The sequence below is a fragment of the Heptranchias perlo genome, chromosome 35 (genome assembly GCF_035084215.1).
Source record: "Heptranchias perlo isolate sHepPer1 chromosome 35, sHepPer1.hap1, whole genome shotgun sequence".
Lineage (NCBI taxonomy): Eukaryota > Metazoa > Chordata > Chondrichthyes > Hexanchiformes > Hexanchidae > Heptranchias > Heptranchias perlo.
In genome coordinates this window covers 28,717,922-28,740,367 of record NC_090359.1, presented here as the reverse complement: position 1 = coordinate 28,740,367, position 22,446 = coordinate 28,717,922, and the positions used below count along the sequence as shown (strand labels likewise).

Genomic DNA, 22,446 nt, shown 5'->3' with positions numbered 1-22,446 from the left:
GGGAGGGAGAGGAGAATGTCACTGGCTTTGCCCATGTTGAGCTCGGAGGTGAAATTGGGAATGTCAGGCTGGGACACTGTTATTCCAGCAATATTATGGGATCTTTAACAGCCACCTAACAGTGAGATCTCCACAATCCTCCGATTCTGGCCTCTTGTGCATCCTCGATTTTCATCGCTCCACCATTGGCGGCCGTGCCTTCAGCTGCCTGGGCCCTAAGCTCTGGAATTCCCTCCCTAAACCTCTCCGCCCCTCTCTCCTCCACGAAGACGTTCCTTAAAACCTACCTCTTTGACCAAGCTTTTGGTCACCTGTCCTAATATTTCCTTATGTGGCTCTGGGTCAATTTTCGTCTGATTACACTCCTGTGAAGCGCCTTGGGACGTTTTACTGCGTTAAAGGTGCTGTATAAATGCATGTTGTTGATGAACATCTCGTGCAAAGGGCAACACCTCCGACAATGCAGCACTTCCTCAGTGCTGCACTGGGAGTGTCAGCGTAGATTGTTCTCGAGTCCTGGAGTGAGGATTGAACGCACAATCTTCAGGAAGTAGAAGGAACCGGGGCGATGCATACGCACAGGTATAAAATGCAGTGTAATTTATTTTAGGAAAGCTGAGGTCCGTTTTAGAACAATCTTTTCTGCTGTAGTACTGAGCTGAGTTCAACCTATTAAAATATAATCGGAGTACAAGATATGTTGGAGTTGGCAGAGGCCGAAATAATTCCTGTACAGCTCGTTGCTGCTGTCGGGCTGCTAATGTTTTTTGATACTGTCTAGATGAGCCAAAGCAGGAGAAGAAGGAGGAGGAAAAGCACAAGGAAAAACCAAAGGAAGAAAAGAAAGAGAAGGAGAAAGAGATTGATGTCACTCCCAAACCTCGGCCACTTCACAAGACCTGCTCGTTGTTCATGAGGAGCATTGCTCCAAATATCTCGAAGGCTGAAATCATATCCGTAAGTGAACACCTGGTTTGGGAATGTCTCCATTTGCTGTATGCAGCTGATTGTGGGAGCAAGCAACTCAGGACAGGAACAGCACGGGTTAGATACAGAGTAAAGCTCCCTCTACACTGTCCCATCAAATACTCCCAGGACAGGTACAGCACGGGTTAGATACAGAGTAAAGCTCCCTCTACACTGTCCCATCAAATACTCCCAGGACAGGTACAGCACGGGTTAGATACAGAGTAAAGCTCCCTCTACACTGTCCCATCAAACACTCCCAGGGCAGGTATAGCACGGGTTAGATACACTGTCCCATCAAACACTCCCAGGGCAGGTACAGCATGGATTAGATACTGATTAAACCTCCTTCAACTCTCTCCTAACCAGATGCTTAAGCCTCAATCTGACAGGCGTTTCCCCTATTGCTGCCCCAGTGTGACATTTTTGAAATTTTCCTACACTCGCTTTCATCCTCAAATGACTGCCAGATTATTGTATTGAGTCTTTCCGTACAAGGAACTGTCCCAATCTCATTTCACACAAAACCCATACAGCCAGCAGACAGAGGAGTCTTTCATTTGATCAGTCTGTGCGCTCTTCCACATTCACATGCTCTGCCTCATGTCGCGCCATCAGAACGCACTGAACAGTGCTAGTACTGCAAAACTTTTCCAAAGCTATTTGCTGCCTGTTAAACCCACCAGCTGCCTCACTGTCAACCCAGTTGGCAGTTCTGTTCTCTTGGCTTTGACCTTTCTGCTTTCTTTGGCCCGCCTCTAATCGGGCTCTCCTGCACGTAGCAATCCTGAGAACTGGGTCTCCACTTGCACACTAAACTCTCTTTTCTATTTAAGCTGATGACGGACCTGCTGAACATTTCAGCAATTTGGTTTTTTTCTCGTTATTTTCTTCAGTGTGGCACTGTATGCAGGAGCCGCAACGCGTTGTGTTATGGAGTGCAGATTCATGTCTGTAACTGGCTGTGTGTGGAGTTACTGGTTTCCATTGTGCTGAGGGGAGGCTGTGCCCCTCAGTGATGGCAGTGTTGTGATTCACTTGGAGAGTTACATGGAATGTACAGCGCAGAAACAGGACATTCGGCCCAATTGGTCCATGCCGGTGTTTATGCTCCACACGAGCCTCCTCCCTCCCGACTTCATCTCACCCTATCAGCATATCCTCCTATTCCTTTCTCCCTTATGTGTTTATCCAGCTTCCCCTTAAATCCATCTACACTGTTCACCTCAACCACTCTGTGTGATAGTGATTTCCACATTCTCACCACTCTCTGGGTATAGAAGATTCTCCTGACTTCCTTATTGGATTTATTAGTGACTAACTTATATTTATGGCCCCTAGTTTTGGTCTCCCCCACAAGTTAATTTGGTTCCCTGTTTGTGTGGCTGATGAGGCTGCTGATTTTTATAACTACAGTAAACTGTAACTTTGTTTTCTGTCTATTCAGCTTTGTAAAAGATTCCCTGGCTTCATGAGAGTGGCACTATCTGATCCACAGCCAGAGCGCAGGTAAATGTACAACACTGTGTGTGAAAGGCCATCAAAGGAGTGCGTGTCCCAGTGAGTAAATGCATTGCATGGTGTGGTATTGAGCTTTGTAGACCAGGAGGAAATTCCATACTGGGCCCCGGTATAACATATTATCAGCAGCGTGTGCGGCGCTCCTCCCCGGCGCCGGCCCTCCGACAGTGCGGCGCTCCTCCCCGGCGCCGGCCCTCCGACAGCGCAGCGCTCCCCCCCCCCCGGCGCCGGCCCTCCAGAAGTGTCAGCCTAGGTTCTGAGCTGAACTCCTGGAGTGGGGCTTGAACCCACGACCTTCTGATTGAGATGATTGTTTCTGCCTGAGCCAAGGAGGTGAGAGTTGAACAGTAACCTGGAAGCACTTCATTGTTATATGTTGAAGTTAATTTGATCAGTCCCAGTTTTCAGGAAACCGGGGGAGGCGGCTCGTGTGGGGGCGCGGGGGGGGGACGGGACGGGACTAGGTGTGGGGGAGGCGAGGGCTCGTTGTGGAGGGAGGGCAGAGTCACCATCACAACGTAAGGGCAGATTTGATGATGTAACACGAGTGGACTAAGTATCATGCTGACCACAATCACGGCATTCCCAAAGGACTGGAACAATTGAGCCCTTTGGGACAGGGTCTGGCTTGGGCTGTGCTGCCGTCCATGGTTAGCCTGCTGAGACAGTGTCTAGATGGGTGCGTAAAAGGATGAGGTACCGGAGGGTTAGAATCATAGAAAATTTACGGCACAGAAGGAGCCATTCGGCCCATTGTGTCCGTGCCGGCCGAAAATGAGCCACCCAGATTAATCCCACTTTCCAGCACTTGGTCCGTAGCCCTCTAGGTTACGGCACTTCAGGTGCACATCCAGGTATTTTTTAAATGAGTTGAGGATTTCTGCCTGTACCACTGCTCACGCAGTGAGTTCCAGACCCCCCATTCTCCTCTGTGGAGGAAATTTTTCCTCAGCTCCCCTCTAATCTGTCTACCAATTACTTTAAATCTGTGCCCCCTGGTGATTGACCTCTCTGCTAAGGGAAATAGGTCCTCCCTATCCACTCTATCTAGGCCCCTCATAATTTTGTACACCTCAATTAAATCACCCCTCAGCCTCCTCTGTTCCAAAGGGAACAACCCCAGCCAATCCAGTCTTTCCTCATAGCTAAAATTCTCCAGTCCTGGTAACATCCTCATAAATCTCCTCTGCACCCTCTCTAGTGCAATTACATCCTTCCTGTAATGTGGTGACCAGAACTGTACGCAGTACTCAAGCTGCGGCCTAACTAGTGTTTTATACAGTTCTAGCGTAACCTCCCTGCTCTTATATTCTATGCCTCGGCTAATAAAGGAAAGTATTCCTTCTGCCTCCTTAACCACCTTATCTACCTGTCCTGCTACCTTCAGGGATCTGTGGACATGCACTCCAAGGTCCCTCACTTCCTTTACACCTCTCAGTATCCCCTCACTTATTGTGTATTCCCTTGCCTTGATCGCCCTCCCCAAATGCATTACCTCACACTTCTCCGGATTGAATTCCATTTGCCATTTTTCTGCCCACCTGACCAGTCAGGGTTCCTGTATAACCATACCCTGGGGTGAGACAGTGCCTTCAGGGGACTGCGGAGATTGGGGTGGGGCAATGAAGCGATTGTGGAGTTAGATCACAGATCAGCCATCATCTTATCAAATGGCGGAGCAGGCACGAGGGGCTGAATGGCCTACTCCTGTTCCTATTAGCTGAGGGAGTGGTTGCCTGCAGTACTGATTGTTTACCACTGGACGGTATCGTTCACTGAAGAGGTAGTGACGGATTATTTTAGTGGTGTGCGAGAGATTTCATTCGTCTCCATTCTGTTTTTATTAGATTTTATCGGAGAGCTTGGGTCACCTTTGATCGCAGTGTCAACATCAAAGAAATCTGTTGGAATCTCCAGAATATCCGAGTAAGTGATTCTCTTCAAAAAACGTCCTTGTGGTTTTTATCTTGCCCCCTTCTGACGTGGAATGCTCTGTCCGTGTTGATCCATTATTGTACCGCGGATCCCCTGACGGGTCAGTTCGCTGATTGCCTCCCGGTATCTGGTGATGAACCACATAGACTGGGAAGGACCCAGGACCTCTGGTCTGTGCTCAGCTTATCTGAGCAGGAGTGCTGCAATTCGCCCTAAAAACCCGGGATTGGGGTGGGGGAAATCAACCCTGCCCCCTGCTCACTTATCCACTGACATTTTCTGGAATATGTGCGTGTTGATTGAAGATCGAGCCAGATTCAGATGTGATGCCCCCAGAGTTGAATACCCAGCCAGCACTCACTGTCTAGCCGTACACACGAAGAACGGCCACTCGGTTGAAGTTCCATGGTCCCGCTGACATCTGCGAGTCCTGTGCTCCATCCAGAGTCGGTGCTTTTAGGAGAGGGGGTAGGGGGTGCTGAAGGAGTCAAATCTGCTGAGAGGTGCATATTTATAGTGGCACACAGACAATATGCCAACGCCCCCCGCCCCCACCACCGTCCTGCTGATTCTGCTCCTCTACACTGCTGTAGAAAGGTTGTGGGATTGGCTCAATATCATTAGAGTGATTCTTTCTCCTTCTGCAGCTGCGCGACTGCGAGCTGAGCCCAGTGGTGAATCGGGACCTGGCCAGGCGTGTCCGCAGCATCAACGGTATCACGCAGCACAAGCAAATCGTCCGCAACGACATCAAACTGGCCGCTAAACTCATCCACTCGCTGGACGACCGCTCGCAGCTGTGGTCGTCAGAGACTGTCAACGAGGACGGGAGAGTTGAGGTCAGTGTGGGCAAACGGGAACGTTGATCAGTTCTCTCCATTTCAGACAGAATGTGTTCAGTGATGTGCACGAGAAATAATGTTAAATGTACAGCTCTTTCACGGCGTTTGACTGTTATCCTCAGCCATGCCTTTGTCACCTCCAGATTCCAATGCTCTCCTGGCTGGCCTCTCATCTTCCACCCTCTGTAAACCTCAGCCCATCCAAAACTCTATCACCCCTGTGCTCGCTAACCTACATTGGTCTGGCAATCCCTCGATTTTAAAATTCTGATCTTCCGTGTTGAAATCACCTCCATGAACTCGCCCTCTCTCTATCTGTGTAACCTCCTCCAGCCCTACAACCCTCCGAGTTCTCTGCGCTCCTCCAATTCTGGCCTCTTGTGCATCCCTGATTTTAATCGCTCCGCCACTGGCGGCCGTGCCTTCAGCTGCCTGGGCCCTAAGCTCTGGAATTCCCTCCCTAAACCTCTCCGCCTCTCTCTCCTCCTTTTAAGATGCTCCTTAAAACCTACCTCTTTGACCAAGTGTCCTTATATCTCCTTATGTGGCTCGGTGTCAAATTCTGTCTGATAATCGCTCCTGTGTAGTGCCTCAGGCCGTTCTGCTACGTTAAAGGCGCTATATAAATGTAAGTTGTTCTCATCAGCCTAAACACCAGCGCGTCACCAGGAAGACAAACAGCTTTCAGAGAGAATCGGGAACTAAAGTTTTTCAAACATTCATTGCTGCATTGTCGACTCCAAGGGTTAAATTACAAAGAGAGATTACACAAACTAGGGTTGTATTCCCTGGAATTTAGAAGATTATGGGGTGATTTGATCAAAGTTTTCAAGATATTAAAGGAAACTGATGGGGTGGATAGAGAGAAACTATTTCCGCTGGTTGGGGAGTCTAGGACTAGGGGACATAGCCTAAAGATTAGAGCCAGGGCTTTCAGGAGCGAAGTTAGAAACACTTCTACACACACAGGGTGGGAGAAGTTTGGAATTCTCTTCCACAAACGGCAGTTGATGCTCAACTGTTAACTTTAAATCTGAGATTGATAGATTTTGTTAGCCCCATATCCCTTAATTCCTTTGGTTAAGTCGGGTACATGGAGTTAGGTCACAGATCAGCCATCTCATTGAATGGCTCGAGGGGCTAAATGGCCTACTGCTGTTCCTATGTTCCTAAGATGTTGTCTTTTGGATGAGATGCTAAACTGAGCCCTCTAAGGGGGGGACATAAAAGATTCTCATGGCACTATTTGAAGAAGAGCAGGGAGTTTATCCACCATTCCTCCCTCAGTCTCTGCCACCAAAACCTGGAATATTCGTTGATTCATTCATTTGCTGTTTGCGGGACTGTGCAGAGAAATCTATTTACTTTTGTGATGCTTTTGTTCCCAGTGTTAATTTTAATGACTCAATTTAAACTGACTACTCTCGCTATGGACCTCTGGTTCCCAAAGCTCTCTACCACGGGGGGGTCTGTTGGAGACTCGTTGATAGACATTGATTGCTGTGGTTAGTCACTAACTCCATTATCATTGTATCGTGTGACTACCAGTCTGGTAGAAGGTGAACTAGATGGACCTTAGTCTTTTCCTATTGATGTTCCTATCCGTGAGAGATAAAGACTGCCTACCACAAACTGCCATTTGAGTAATTTCATAAACTGTTTACCATCTGCAGATGATAAACAATCATTTTACTTTTTAGTTAGCTAGAAATGTGATGATTGAAATGAGATGTATGGTTTTGCAGCACCTTTCCCATTCATTTCATTACTTTGAAGAACAATGACTTAAGTAGGCCTTCTGCAGCCTCCTGCAAACAGTGGTGAGATGAATGTAAGATTTGCATTTATACAACACCTTATCTCTCGGAAATGCCTCACCGAGTGAATTACTTTGCAGTGCAGTGACTTGTTATGTGTGGGCAGATGGCCAAATCATTTATTTTTGGTAGTGTTGGTATTTGAGGGATGGACTTTGGCCAGGAGTTGTTCTTTTTAGTAGTGCCAGGGGATATTTAATGTCATCCACAATCGGCAGTCAGGATCTCGGTTAACAGTGCATCAAAAGGACATCCAAAGTCGGACTAATGAAATAAGAACAGACAAATTATTTTTCATATGTTTTATGGTATGGTAACTTGGAAGTACTTGCTGTGAGGTCAAGCACGCTTGGTTTGCTCTCCTCAAAGTCTTTATTTAAATGGACCAGTGATGGATAGATGATGATGTTCGAGAATTTAACTTCACTTGGTGGCGTGCCTCAAACTGCATGCTGGGGTACTGTTAGGCTCCCCTGGATTTAGAGTCACTACCTGGGATAGTCTGCAATCACATCTTTGCTCCCTGTGGGGTAAGAAAGACTTGTATTTATACAGCACCGTACAACGCCTTACAGAAATATGCTAGAGTGCTTCACATGCAGTGACTTACTCAAATGCAGCCACTGTTAAAGAAATGATTTTCACTTGCATAGCTCCTTTCACGCCCTCAGGCCATCCCAAAATGCACTCTCTGCTTGTGCACAGTAAGATCCCACAAATGGTAGTGAAATCAATGATTATTTTAATTTTTTTTTGTCACTCCCTGCTCCTCTTCCAAAAGTGCCATGGGATCTTTACGTCCACCTGAGCAAGCAGATGGGGCCTCGATTTAACTGAAAGTTGCCCCTTCGAAAGCACAGCACTCCCTGAATATTTGAAATACTTTGCTGACCGATTCTCACTGAAAGCTGTTTGCCGTGCTGTTGGTGCCCTGGTGTTTAGGCTATGGCCGACAAACGTTGGGTGTGGAAGCTGTCTGTTCAACCTAATTCTTTTTCTTGCTCAAGGAATAATTCACAGTTTTCCCTAATTCCCAACGGCCTGTCTTTAATTCACAGAACCTCTCCTCTCAGAATCCCATCTTAAAAAACATCACGGATTACCTGATTGAGGAGGTGAGCGCTGAGGAAGAGGAGCTACTGGGAAATGCCACTGACGCCAATGACGACGGACCAAAGGAAGGAAACCCAGAGGTCAACATTGAGAGGGACGAAAAGCTCATTAAGGTACATCGTGTCTTAGTCGCTGTTAAAACAGAGATCAGACTCAAAAACATCAGTTACCTAGCCAGCACTTAGTGTCTGGGATGCTTCAGATACTGAGATTTCAATTTTGTGAAAAATTACAAGAGTAACACCTGGGACAGTAAATGGTCTTGCATAGTTCTTCAGGGCGCTGAGACAGGTCAGTGAGATTCGAGTACCATGTTAACTCACATATAGGCTACATTTTTAGTTTTATGTTTCGGTTGTGGCCTATATTCAAGTTAATACGGTAGTTTCAGAAGTCTGAACATCTCTGCTTTGGGTTATGTTTTAAAGAGCTTGGTAGTTGATATGAGCAGTTAACAGTGCTGACACTGACATTTCAGTAAAAGTTAAGAGTGAGAAATTTTATCCAGTACCCATTTAAATGACAAAAAAACCTAGCAGTTCAGTTGCAGATAGTGTCTTTCCAAAATTTGGGTTGTGTATGAGACAGTATTCTGAGCTGTGTAACACTAGGGTGCTGTACTGGTGGGTACAATTATGTTACGGTATAACTGGGGTACAATACCAGCGTACCGGTCTGTTACTGTCTAACATGAGTACAGTACTGGTGGGTACAGTCTGTTACTGTATAATCAAATTCAATTCACTCCACGTGATATCAAGAAACGGCTGAATGCACTGGATACAGCAAGGCCATGGGCCCCGACAAGATCCCGGCTGTAGTGCTGTAGACTTATGCTCCAGAACTAGCCGCGCCTCTAGCCAAGCTGTTCCAGTACAGCTACAACACTGGCCTCAACCTGACAATGTGGAAAATTGCCCAGGTATGCCCTGTCCACAAAAAGCAGGACAAATCCAATCCGACCAATTACTGCCCCATCAGTCTACTCTTAATCATCAGCAAAGTGATGGAAGGTGTCGTCGACAGTGCTATCAAGTGGCACTTACTAACCAAAACCTGCTCACCGACGCTCAATTTGTGTTCTGCCAGAACCACTCGGCTCCAGACCTCATTACAGCCTTGGTCCAAGCATGGACAAAAGAGCTGAATTCCAGAGGTGAGGTGAGAGTGACTGCTCGTGACATCAAGGCAGCATTTGACCGAGTGTGGCACCAAGGTGCCCTAGTAAAATTGAAGTCAATGGGAATCGGGGAAAACTCTCCAGTGGCTGGAGTCATACCTAGCACAAAGGAAGATGGTAGTGGTTGTTGGAGGCCAATCATCTCAGCCCCAGGACATTGCTGCAGGAGTTCCTCAGGGCAGTGTCCTAGGCCCAACCATCTTAAGCTACTTCATCAATGACCCTCCCTCCATCATAAGGTCAGAAATGGGGATGTTCGCTGATAATTGCACAGTGTTCAGTTCCATTCTCAACCCCTCAGATAATGAAGCAGTCCGTGCCCGCAAGCAGCAAGACCTGGACAACATCCAGGCTTGGGATGATAAATGGCAAGTAACATTCGCGCCAGACAAGTGCCAGGCAATGACCATCTCCAACAAGAGAGAGTCTAACCACCTCCCTTTGACATTCAACAGCATTACCATTGCCGAATTCCCCAACATCAACATTCTGGGGGTCACCATTGACCAGAAGCTTAACTGGACCAGCCACATAAATACTGTGGCTACAAGAGCAGGTCAGAGGCTGGGAATTCTGCGGCGAGTGACTCACCTTCTGACTCCCCAAAGCCTTTCCACCATCTACAAGGCACAAGTCAGGAGTGTGATGGAATACTCTCCACTTGCCTGGATGAGTGCAGCTCCAACAACACTCAAGAAGCTCGACACCATCCAGGACAAAGTAGCCCGCTTGATTGGCACCCCATCCACCACCCTAAACATTCACTCCTTTCACCACCGGCGCACAGTGGCTGCAGTGTGTACCATCCACAGGATGCACTGCAGCAACTCGCCAAGGCTTCTTCGACAGCACCTCCCAAACCCGCGACCTCTACCACCTAGAAGGACAAGGGCAGCAGGCACATGGGAACAACACCACCTGCACGTTCCTCTCCAAGTCTCACACCATCCCGACTTGGAAATATATTGCCGATCCTTCATCGTCGCTGGGTCAAAATCCTGGAACTCCCTCCCTAACAGCACTGTGGGAGAACCTTCACCACACGGACTGCAGCGGTTCAAGAAGGCGGCTCACCACCACCTTCTCGAGGGCAATTAGGGATGGGCAATAAATGCCGGTCTCGCCAGCGACGCCCACATCCCATGCACGAATTTTTAAAAACTGGGGTACAATACTGGGGTCTGTTACTGTATAACACTGGGGTATAGTACTGGTGGGTACAGGTCTGTCACTGACTGGTAGCAGTGATGGCAGCAATTTGAGGGGATGAATTAAGAGCATCATGTAAGGACATACTGAAGCCTATTGGGTTGAATGTAATTTTTCCAAATGGTATTGTATCACGATACTAAATGTGCATTGGCAATGCTGGGTCAGTGAGATGCCTGTGAAACTTTAAGCCTTGTGAATCCAACCAAATTGGCTGTTGGCTCCCATTGTTTGGCTACTAAATGAAACTTCTGTGGTTTGTTTAAATATTTGATAGTTAGTCGCAGGAGTTTAAGTTTGGCAAGCAACGATAAAATTGTGTTACTGGGTTAGTGTAGGAACTCCAACGTGTACTGCGTCCTGTGACAGTGGAAGGCGAGCTGGTGCCTGTTATCGGCCACACTGTGAGTTTGAATGGTAAGGAGTCAGGAGCCTCCCTGAGCCCCTCTTGCTTGCCTGTAATGTGTGTCAGCCGTGGCTCAATGGGTAGAACTCTCGCCTCTTGAGTCGGAAAGAAGGTTGTTGGTTCAAACCCCACTCCAGGGACTTGAGCCCATGATCCAGGCTGACGCTCCCGGCGCTAGTACTGAAGGAGTGCTGCACTGTTGGGGGTGCAGTCTTTCGGATGAGATGTTAAACCGACTGCAGCAGTGACTACGCTTCAAAAGTACTTCATTGGCTGTAAAGCCTTTGGAACATCCCGAGGTTGTGAAAGGCGCTGTATAAATAATGGCCAGTTCCTGGGGGGGGGGGGAGGGCTGGGACTGGGTCACCTGCCAGTCCCCATGGCTTAAAAAAAAACCATAACGTAATTAGAAACGGGCCCTTAGTACGGAAAGACGCTGTTTTTAACCATTAGATTTTTTTAAAATAAAGGTGTATAGTGTGCCTGGTTAAATTCTTTAACAAATGCTTCTTGCTATACAGGTTCTGGACAAGCTGCTGCTTTACCTGCGGATGGTGCATTCCATTGATTACTACAACACCTGCGAATACCCAAACGAGGACGAGATGCCCAACCGGTGTGGGATTGTACACGTCCGGGGACCTCTGCCCCCCAACCGAGTCTCTCAGCATGAAGGTAGCATCAGAAGCAAATATCTGAGCAACCTGGGTTTTTTTGTTCGGGGGGGAGGGAGGTGGGAATGCATTATTTTTTTAGAGATGCTTTCTGTGCCTGGGAAGGGGGGGGGGGGCGGAAATCAGCCAGGCTCCCCACCGTTCCTGGTCACTATCCAGAGGCGCCTGCAAGTGTGGTCGGCGGGTGAGGCGGAGCACTGGGATTGACGGTGATGCCCTATTGCAGTCAAGTACCCTGCCACCACCCACTATCTAGACTGATGCATGCCAATTGCCCACTTGGGCGAGCTGCTAGAGGATTGTCTGTGGAACAGCTTTGCACCGTTGTCTGTACCTTCTACTGTGGGGAGATGTTCATTGCCTCAGGGTTCTGTTTTCTACGTGATGTGGAGCACATCAGACAGTGTGAATCCTGTTGCACTCAGTCTCATTATAAGACTGTCCTCGGGAGCAATGTGTTTTATGTATTTCAACAAGATCCTATAATCTAACAGAATATATCTATATATATTTTTCCACTGGTGGGAGGGTCGGTAACCAGAGGTCACAGATTTACGGTAATTAACAAAAGAACGGGGGGGGGGGGGAGATGAGATTTTTTTTACGCAGCGAGTTGTGATGATCTGGAATGCGCTGCCTGAAAGGGCGGTGGAAGCAGATTCAATAATAACTTTTAAAAGGGAATTGGATAAATACTTTGAAAGGAAAAAACTTGCAGGGTTATGGGGAAAGAGCAGGGGAATGGCACAGACATGATGGGCCGAATGGCCGCCTCTTGTGCTGCAAGATTCTATGACGAGTTAGATGCAGTTGGATGCAGTAGCCATACAAAGATGTGAGAGCGCTTTAACGGAGTTTTCTGTGCCTTGCTGAGCCACGGGTAGATAATAGCCTTGTAGTTGAGGGGGGATGTACATGCAGTGGGTTGGGATGGACTGAAATGTTGTAAGTAGAGAGCTGTTACTGTTGAGCACCCCAGTTGGGGGTCAGGGCCCATAGTGCAGGACAGCAGCGAGGTTGGAACGGGTAGAAGTGAAGAGATAAATCAAGTGGTGGTTAAGTGATTTTAAAAGCCTGTAGATGGGAGGAGGGAGATAAGGAGCACCATAGACTCTAGGTCCTGGGAAAGAAGGAGTTGGATGAGTACAGTGGATCAGCATGGTGAGGAGGAGGAACGATTGGGACTATTGATAAACATGTGACGCATAACAGAGGAAACTGAATCTCTATCCCTAATCATGTTTGTGTAGACTGATGGATTAACTAAAACTCAAGACCAACGCTAGTGTAGCATGATGTGAAAATATTAGAGGTGGTGCTTGTGTGTTAGAGTGTGAGGGTCAAGATGCAACAGAAAGTAAGTGAGACTCCTATAGGAAGTGCCTGTTGTGCACAAGACTTGATATATAATATAACTAGATGCATCTTTGACCACATCGGCCAGCCCTGGTGTTTGAACCTAACAACGAGGATTAACTGGGCTTGTGCTTCTGTCTAGTTGCGGAGTGGCAGAAGATGTTTGAGGAGAAGTTGACGCCTCTGTTCAGCGTAAGAGAGAGTCTTTCTGAAGAAGAGGCAGCAAAGATGGGCAAGAAAGATCCCGAGCAGGAAGTGGAGAAGTTTATCGTTGCCAACACTCAGGAGCTCGCCAAGGACAAGTGGCTATGTCCTCTGAGTGGAAAGAAGTTCAAGGTGAGCAAAAGTCCCAGCACGCTCTTCCTCTCCGCACCTACATTGGGTTGAAAGCAAGATTTAATCACAGTTTCCTGACTCATACTTTACCAGGACCTCCAACTCCTTCAGTCTTCTCTCTCGCCCTCCAATCCACAGGTTTTCAAAAGCCAAAGTTGGTGTCACTCTAATTCCCCTCGCCTTTTACTCATCAGTGTTGTTCTACTGTACAGGCCATCACGGGGGCGGCCCAGGACGGTGTGAAGGGAAAGGCTCCAACACAAACTTCTATTGATGGCTGAGAGGTCTACCCCTGTCCCTATCTGCTTGAGATGATAGAGGTGTTCAAAATCATGAACGGTTTTGATAGAGTAAATAATGAGAAACTGTTTCCAGTGGCAGAAGGGTCGGTAACCAGGGGATACAGATTTAAGGTAATTGGCAAAAGAACCAGAGGCGACATGAGGAAACGTTTTTTTTTATGCAGAGAGTTGTTATGATCTGGAAAGGGCGGTGGAAGCAGATTCAATAATGACTTTCAAAAGGGAAGTGGATAAATACTTGAAGGGGAAAAATTTGCAGGGCTATGGGGAAAGAGCAGGGGGAGTGGGACTAATTGGACAGCTCTTCCAAAGAGCTGGCACAGGCATGATGGGCCGAATGGCGGCCCCCTGTGCTGTAGGATTTACTGATCTATAGATTGCCGTTCACATTCTCACCTCACCACCAATTAATTATTTTTCGAGGTGTGGGCAAATGCGGCAGCTACGGCAAGGCCCCACAGGCAGCAAAAAGATTATCTGTTTTGCTGCTGTTGGTCGTGGGATAAATACTGGCCAGAACATAGTGAGAACTTGGAATAGTGCCACAGGATCTGTTACATACAGATGTCTCATCTGGAAAACGGCACCTCCAACAAGCAACACTCCCTCAGTACTCCACTCGAGTACCGGCCTAGATTATGTGCTCGAGTCCTGGAGTGGAGTTTCATCTCTCCACCTCTGGTACAGATGTGACATCATCTGAGCCAAGCTGAGAATTAAGTGAGTAGGATGTGGAATTAAAGATGCAGATTATTCTTCAACCAGCTTTTTTTTTAAGTGACAGTAAAATGTCCATTCCTGTTTGATCTTAACCTAGTCTGTCAGTGAAAACACTGAGCCTTATTTGCAGTATTCCCACTTTAGAGGAATGGGCTTTGAACTCGATTTTATTTGCATTTTTTTCACCTCCTGAAACTGCTGACTGCTTGGGGAGCTGTTTCATGGGCACTGCAATCGTTCTCTACTCGGCATTCTTCAAGTATGAACCGTCAGAGTTGTCAGCAGGCAGTACAGCCACAGAGAACTAATGTCACAGCTCAGACTGATCCTGTCCACACAGCAGTCACTGGCTGTTTCTTCCCCGCCCCGGCTCGGGGGCGTTGAGACCGTTTATTTTTGTTGTGTGTGGCTGTGTATGACAAGTGTGGCGCATTTGGCATTGTCATTGGGGGAGCTCGATGGTGAGAATGAAGCACATTATCAAAGAGTGCGTTGATTTGGCTTTGCTTTCACTTGGCGGAAGAAAGAACTTGCATTTATATAGCACCTTTCACATCCTAAGGTCGTCCAAAAGTGCTTTACAGCCAATGAGTTACAATCGAAAGCAAGGTGCCTCCCTCGGAGGGAGGGCGGGCGGGGAGTCTCCCTCGGAGGGAGGGCGGGCGGGGAGTCTCCCTCGGAGGGAGGGCGGGCGGGGAGTCTCCCTCGGAGGGAGGGCGGGCGGGGAGTCTCCCTCGGAGGGAGGGCGGGCGGGGAGTCTCCCTCGGAGGGAGGGCGGGCGGGGAGTCTCCCTCGGAGGGAGGGCGGGCGGGGAGTCTCCCTCGGAGGGAGGGCGGGCGGGGGGAGGGCAAGGTATATCCATACCCGTGGCTGGGCGGGTGGAATTCCTCACTCCCTGTGAGAAAGTTTGTGGCTTGGGGAGCACGGGTGGACAGCTGTGTCCCACCACTCTTGTGTACTTTTGATTACAACACACCGTAGTACGCTAGTTTGGAATCTTTCGAAAAACAGCATAGTCGGTTACAAAGAGGAGAAAAGCATTGTCTGATTTTGTGTTGCGTTTCCCTATTTGCACTTTGACTGTTTGCCTGTAGGGGCCGGAGTTTGTTCGAAAGCACATCTTCAACAAGCACGGTGAAAAGATTGAAGAGGTTAAAAAGGAGGTCTCGTTTTTCAACCACTTCCTTATGGATGCGAAGCGACCTGCTCTGCCAGAGATTAAACCGAATCAGCCACCTGCTCCTGGAGCCCAGGCAATGGGTGAGTTTACACTGCGACCCTTTAAAGATTCGCTTGCATGGTGAGGTTGTTCGTGTTGCGGAACAGAACAGGAGGCCATTCAAGTTGGGGGAGCGAGAAGGAATGTGGTAGTGTCAGGGGGACAGATACTGTTCTCTGCAGCCGTAACCGAGAGTCCCGAAGGCTGAGTTGCCTGCCCGGTGCCGGGGTTAAGGACATCTCCTCACGGCTGGAGAAGAACTTGAAGCAGAAGGGAGGGACGATCCAGTTATCGTAGTCCACGTAGGAACCAACGACATAGGTAGAACTAGGAATGAGGTTCTGCTGAGGGAGTTTGAGGAGCTAGGGTCCAAATTAATAAGCAGAACCTCAAAGGTAATAATCTCTGGATTACTACCTGAGCCACACGCAAATTAGCATAGGGACAAACAGATTAGATGGTTAAATGTGTGGCTGAAAGAGTGGTGTGGGAAGGAAGGTTTCGATTCATGGGGCACTGGCATTAGTACTGGGGAAAGACGGAGCTGTTCCATTGGGATGGGCTCCACTTAAACCAGGCTGGGAACAGCGTCCTGGCAAATCGAATAACTGGTGTGATAGGGCTTTAAACTAAAGAGGGGGGGAGAGGGTTCAGGTAAGGGTAATTTTATCAGTCTGAAAAGAAAAGTCAAGGCTGTAGAGCAGAGGAGCGATTTGCATAAAAACAAGTGGACTGCCAGGAAGGGACAGAGTTTAACAAAGATAATAGAGCATTAGTGACTAAGGTCACATTGGGGAAAAATAGGAAAATTTTAAAATTAAAGGCGCTATATCTAAATTCGTTAGCGTTAGGGTTAGCATTCGTAACAAGATATATGAATTAATGGCACAAATAGAGATAAATGGGTTTGATCTAGTAGCCATTACTGAGACAGGGTGACCAAGGTTGGGAACTAATAATTCCAGGGTACCTAACTTTTAGAAAAGGTAGTGTGGGGGGGTCGCCCCTAAAATAAAGGATAAGATAAGTGAGAGAGGATCTTAGCTCAGAAAATCAGGATGGAGAATCAGTCTGGGGAGCTAAGAAATAACAAGGGTCAGAAAACACTGGTGGGAGTAGTTTACAGGCCCCCTAACAGTAGTTATAGTGTTGGACAGAGTATAAATCAGGAAATTAGAGGAGCGTGTAACAAGGGTAATGCAATAATCGTGGGGGACTTTAATTTTTGTATAGACTGGGCAAATCAAACTGGCAAAAGTAGTTTGGAGGACGAGTTCGTGGAATGTATTCGAGACAGTTTTCCAGAACAATATGTCGAGGAATCAACAAGGGCACAGGCTGTTTTAGATCTAGTATTGTGTAATGAGACAGGGTTAATTAGTAATCTTATAGTTAAGGATCCTCTGGGGCAGAGTGATCATAATATGATAGAATTTCATATTGAGTTTGAGAGTGATGTAGTTAAGTCCGAAACTAGGGTCTTAAATTTAAACAAAGCCAGTTACATAGGTATGGCTAAGGCAGATTGGGAAATTAGATTAAAAGTTAGAACAGTAGATAAGCAATGGCAAACATTTAAAGAAATAATTCATAATTTTTTTTTATTCGTTCACGGGATGTGGGCGTCGCTGGTGAGGCCAGCATTTATTGCCCATCCCTAATTGCCCTCGAGAAGGTGGTGGTGAGCCGCCTTCTTGAATCGCTGCAGTCCGTGTGGTGACGGTTCTCCCACAGTGCTGTTAGGAAGGGAGTTCCAGGATTTTGACCCAGCGACGATGAAGGAACGGTGATATATTTCCAAGTCGGGATGGTGTGTGACTTGGAGGGGAACGTGCAGGTGGTGTTGTTCCCATGTGCCTGCTGCTCTTGTCCTTCTAGGTGGTAGAGGTCGCGGGTTTGGGAGGTGCTGTCGAAGAAGCCTTGGCGAGTTGCTGCAGTGCATCCTGTGGATGGTGCACACTGCAGCCACGGTGCGCCGGTGGTGAAGGGAGTGAATGTTTAGGGTGGTGGATGGGGTGCCAATCAAGCGGGCTGCTTTATCTTGGATGGTGTCGAGCTTCTTGAGTGTTGTTGGAGCTGCACTCATCCAGGCAAGTGGAGAGTATTCCATCACACTCCTGACTTGTGCCTTGTAGATGGTGGAAAGGCTTTGGGGAGTCAGAATAAAAACTCCACAGGAAAAATGATCCAACCGTAGCTAACTAGAACTTAAAGCAATTAAGATTATGATTCTATACAAGCCCATGGGATCCAAGGGAGAGTGGCAAGTTGGATCCAAAATTGGCTCAGTGTCAGGAAGCAAAGGGTAATGGTCGACGGGTGTTTTTGTGACTGGAAGGCTGTTTTCAGTGGGGTTCCGCAGGGCTCAGTACTAGGTCCCTTGCTTTTTGTGATATATTTTAATGATTTGAACTTAAATGTAGGGGGCATGATTAAGAAGTTTGCTGATGATACAAAAATTGGCCGTGTGGTTGATAGTGAGGAGGAAAGCTGTAGACTACAGGAAGATATCAATGGACGAGTCAAGTGGGCAGAAAAGTGGCAAATGGAATTCAATCCAGAGAAGTGTGAGGTAATGAATTTGAGGAGGGAAAACAGGGCAAGGGAATACACAATAAATGGGAGGATACTGAAAGGTCCAGAGGAAGTGAGGGACCTTGGAGTGCATGTCCACAGATCCCTGAAGGTAGCAGGACAAGTAGATAAGGTGGTTAAGAAGGCATATGGAATATTTTCCTTTATTAGCTGAGGCACAGAACATAAGAGCAGGGAGGTTATGCTGGAACTGTATAAACAAACACTGGTTAGGCCACAGCTTGAATACTGAGTATAGAGGAAATTTACGAGGATGTTACCAGGACTGGAGAATATTAGCTATGAGGAAAGATTGGATAGGCTGGGGTTGTTCTCTTTGGAACAGAGGAGGCTGAAGGGTGATTTGGTCTCCTTATCTAAGGAAGGATATACTTGCCTTAGAGGTGGTGCACCGAAGGTTCACTAGATTGATTCCTGGAATGAGAGAGTTGTCCTATGAGGAGAGGTTGAGTAGAATGAGCCTATATTCTCTGGAGTTTAGAAGAATGAGAGGTGATCTCATTGAAATATATAAAATTGTTAAAGGGCTTGACAGGGTAGATGCTGAGAGGCTGTTTCCCTCTGGCTGGAGAGTCTAGAACTGGGGGGTCACAGTCTCAGGGTAAGGGGTCAGCCATTTAGGACCAAGATGAGGAAAAATGTCTTCACTCAGAGGGTTGTAAATCGTTGGAATTCTCTACTCCAGAGGGATGTGGATACTCAGTCGTTGAGTATATTCAAGACAGAGATCAATGGATATTTGGACATTAAGTGAATCAAGGCGTTTGGGGATCGGGCGGGAAAGTGGAGTTGAGGTCGAAGATCGGCCATGATCTTATTGGATGATGGAGCAGGCTCGAGGGGCAATATGGCCGACTCCTGCTCCTATCTCTTATGTTCTTAACTCTTTCTATTCAGATGTCCAGTATCAGCGTCAAGACGTGTCCGGAGCTGGTACAGCACGGGTTAGATACAGAGTAAAGCTCCCTCTACACTGTCCCATCAAACACTCCCAGGGCAGGTACAGCACGGGTTAGATTCAGAGTAAATCTCCCTCTACACTGTCCCATCAAACACTCCCAGGGCAGGTACAGGGTTAGATACAGAGTAAAGCTCCCTCTACACTGTCCCATCAAACACTCCCATGGCAGGTACAGCACGGGTTAGATTCAGAGTAAAGCTCCCTCCACACTGTCCCATCAAACACTCCCAGGGCAGGTACAGCACGGGTTAGATACAGAGTAAAGCTCCCTCTACACTGTCCCATCAAACACTCCCAGGGCAGGTACAGCACGGGTTAGATACAGAGTAAAGCTCCCTCTACACTGTCCCATCAAACACTCCCATGGCAGGTACAGCACGGGTTAGATTCAGAGTAAAGCTCCCTCCACACTGTCCCATCAAACACTCCCAGGGCAGGTTCAGCACGGGTTAGACACAGAATAAAGCTCCCTCTACACTGTCCCATCAAACACTCCCAGGGCAGGTACAGCACGGGTTAGATTCAGAGTAAAGCTCCCTCCACACTGTCCCATCAAACACTCCCAGGGCAGGTTCAGCACGGGTTAGACACAGAATAAAGCTCCCTCTACACTGTCCCATCAAACACTCCCAGGGCAGGTACAGCACGGGTTAGATACAGAGTAAAGCTCCCTCTACACTGTCCCATCAAACACTCCCAGGGCAGGTACAGCACGGGTTAGATACAGAGTAAAGCTCCCTCTACACTGTCCCATCAAATACTCCCAGGGTAGGTACAGCACAGGTGCGATACAGAGTAAAGCTCCCTCTGCACTGTCCCATCAAACACTCCCAGGGCAGGTACAGCACGGGTTAGATACAGAGTAAAGCTCCCTCTGCACTGTCCCATCAAACACTCCCAGGGCAGGTACAGGGTTAGATACAGAGTACAGCTCCCTCTACACTGTCCCATCAAACACTCCCAGGGCAGGTACAGGATTAGATACAGAGTAAAGCTCCTTCATTGCCATTTCCTATTCCAGCCATCATGTTGCCTCTCATCTTCCCTCCTTTTCAGGGGGTATGTTTTGAAGTATGCTTTGTGGGGGGGAAGAGCTGTATAGCCTGCAGCAAATGTGGATTAAGCAGCCAGTTATGTTTTTCTTGCAGGTTTGACCCCAGCAATGGGTTACCCCCATCATTCTCCGCAAGGTTTGTTGGGATTTGGTCAGCCACGTCCACCAGTCATGGGATATGGAGGTAAGATAACCAAAGTAAAATTGGCTTGTGTTCATGCAGATTAAACCTTTACTGTTGAGTTGCGGAAAGTTTAACTCCATTCTGTCTCTCAGTGCGGCAAAACTACATAGAATTACGTAGAATTCACAGCACAGAAACAGGCCATTCGGCCCTCCTGGTCTATGCCGATGTTTATGCTCCACCCCTCTTCATCTCACCCTATCAGCATAACCTTCTATTCCTCATTCCCTCGTATGTTTATCTAGTTTCCCCTTAAATGCATCGATGCTATTCGCCTCAACTACTCCATGTGGTAGGAAGTTCCACATTCTCACCACTCTCTGGGTAAAGAAACATGCAACAAAGAAATGGAGTGTGATCCATTTAAACACCTCCAGGGAGTCGCCTCCAACTCCCATTAAGAAAGTGCATTGTAAAGATAATGTTCTAGTTTAACAGCCTCTTGGCTTTGTCTTATGTCTTTCTTTCTCTCCTATTCTGCTAATCGTGGTATCATAGTAGGTACAGTGCGAGAGGAGACCATTCGGCCCATCGTGCCTGTGCCGGCTCTTTGAAAGAGCTCTCCAATTAGTCCTTGCTCTTTCCCCTAATTTTCAACTCTTTTGAAAGTTACTATTGAATCTGCTTACACCGCCCTTTCAGGCAGTGCATTCCAGATCATCACAACTCGCTGCGTTTTAAAAAAAAATGTTTCCTCGTGTTGCCTGTGGCTCTTTTTCCGATCACATTAAATCTGTGTCCTCTGGTTACCGACCCTCCTGCCACTGGAAACAGTTCCTCCTTATTTACTCCGTCAAAACCCTTCATGATTTTGAACACCTCTATTAAATCTCCCCGTAACCTTCTCTGTTCTAAGAACAGCCCCAGCTTCTCCAATCTTTCCACACAGCTAACATCCCTCGTCTCTGGCACCATTCTAGTAAATCTCTTCTGCACCCTCTCCAAGGCCTTGACATCCTTCCTAAAGTGTGGTGCCCAGAATTGAACACAATATTCCAGCTGAGGCCGAATATGCTTTTTTAACAGCCTTCTCAACTTGTCCTGTCACCTTCAAAGATATGAGCATGTGCTCCCCCAGGTCTCTCTGTTCTTTTTTTATTTGTTCATGCGATGTGGGCATCGCTGGCGAGGCCAGCATTTATTGCCCATCCCTAATTGCCCTTGAGAAGGTGGTGGTGAGCCGCCTTCTTGAACTGCTGCAGTCCATGTGGTGAAGGTTCTCACAATGCTGTTAGGAAGGGAGTTCCAGGATTTTGACCCAGTGACGATGAAGGAACGGCGCTATATTTCCAAGTCGGGATGGTGTGTGACTTGGAGGGGAACGTGCAGGTGATGATGTTCCCATGTGCCTGCTGCCCTTGTCCTTCAAGGTGGAAGAGGTTGTGGGTTTGGGAGGTGCTGTCGAAGAAGCCTTGGCGAGTTGCTGCAGTGCATCCTGTGGATGGTACACACTGCAGCCACTGTATGCTGCTGGTGAAGGGAGTGAATGTTTAGGGTGGTGGATGGGGTGCCAATCAAGTGGGCTGCTTTGTCCTGGATGGTGTCGAGCTTCTTGAGTGTTGTTGGAGTTGCACTCATCCAGGCAAGTGGAGAGTATTCCATCACACTCCTGACTTGTGCCTTATAGATGGTGGAAAGGCTTTGGGGAGTCAGGAAGTGAGTCACTCGCCGCAGAATACCCAGCCTCTGACCTGCTGTTGTAGCCACAGTATTTATATGGCTGGTCCAGTTAAGTTTCTGGTCGATGGTGGGGGATTCGGTGATGGTAATGCCATTGAATGTCAAAGGGAGGTGGTTAGACTCTCTCTTGTTGGAGATGGTCATTGCCTGGCACTTGTCTGGCACAAATGTTACTTGCCACTTATCAGCCCAAGCCTGGATGTTGTCCAGGTCTTGCTGCATGCGGGCTCGGACTGTTTCGTTATTTGAGGGGTTGCGAATGGAACTGAACACTGCAATCATCAGTGAACATCCCCATTTCTGACCTTATGATGGAGGGAAGGTCATTGATCAAGCAGCTGAAGATGGTTGGGCCTAGGACACTGCCCTGAGGAAT

At 47.7% G+C, this 22,446-nt stretch overlaps 1 protein-coding gene across 2 annotated transcripts in view; it reads left to right on the top strand.

Annotated features, from left to right (window-relative positions):
* srrt (serrate RNA effector molecule homolog (Arabidopsis)) overlaps positions 1-22,446 on the top strand; it is a 61,396-nt gene that overhangs the window by 31,530 nt on the left and 7,420 nt on the right. For both annotated transcript variants that reach the window (XM_067972295.1, XM_067972294.1), the window contains exons 11-19: positions 782-957; positions 2,414-2,475; positions 4,335-4,413; positions 5,070-5,261; positions 8,140-8,307; positions 11,511-11,664; positions 13,162-13,355; positions 15,472-15,637; positions 20,301-20,390. In XM_067972295.1, the coding sequence (XP_067828396.1) occupies positions 782-957; positions 2,414-2,475; positions 4,335-4,413; positions 5,070-5,261; positions 8,140-8,307; positions 11,511-11,664; positions 13,162-13,355; positions 15,472-15,637; positions 20,301-20,390 (1,281 nt within the window). The remainder of the gene's footprint in view (positions 1-781; positions 958-2,413; positions 2,476-4,334; positions 4,414-5,069; positions 5,262-8,139; positions 8,308-11,510; positions 11,665-13,161; positions 13,356-15,471; positions 15,638-20,300; positions 20,391-22,446) is intronic.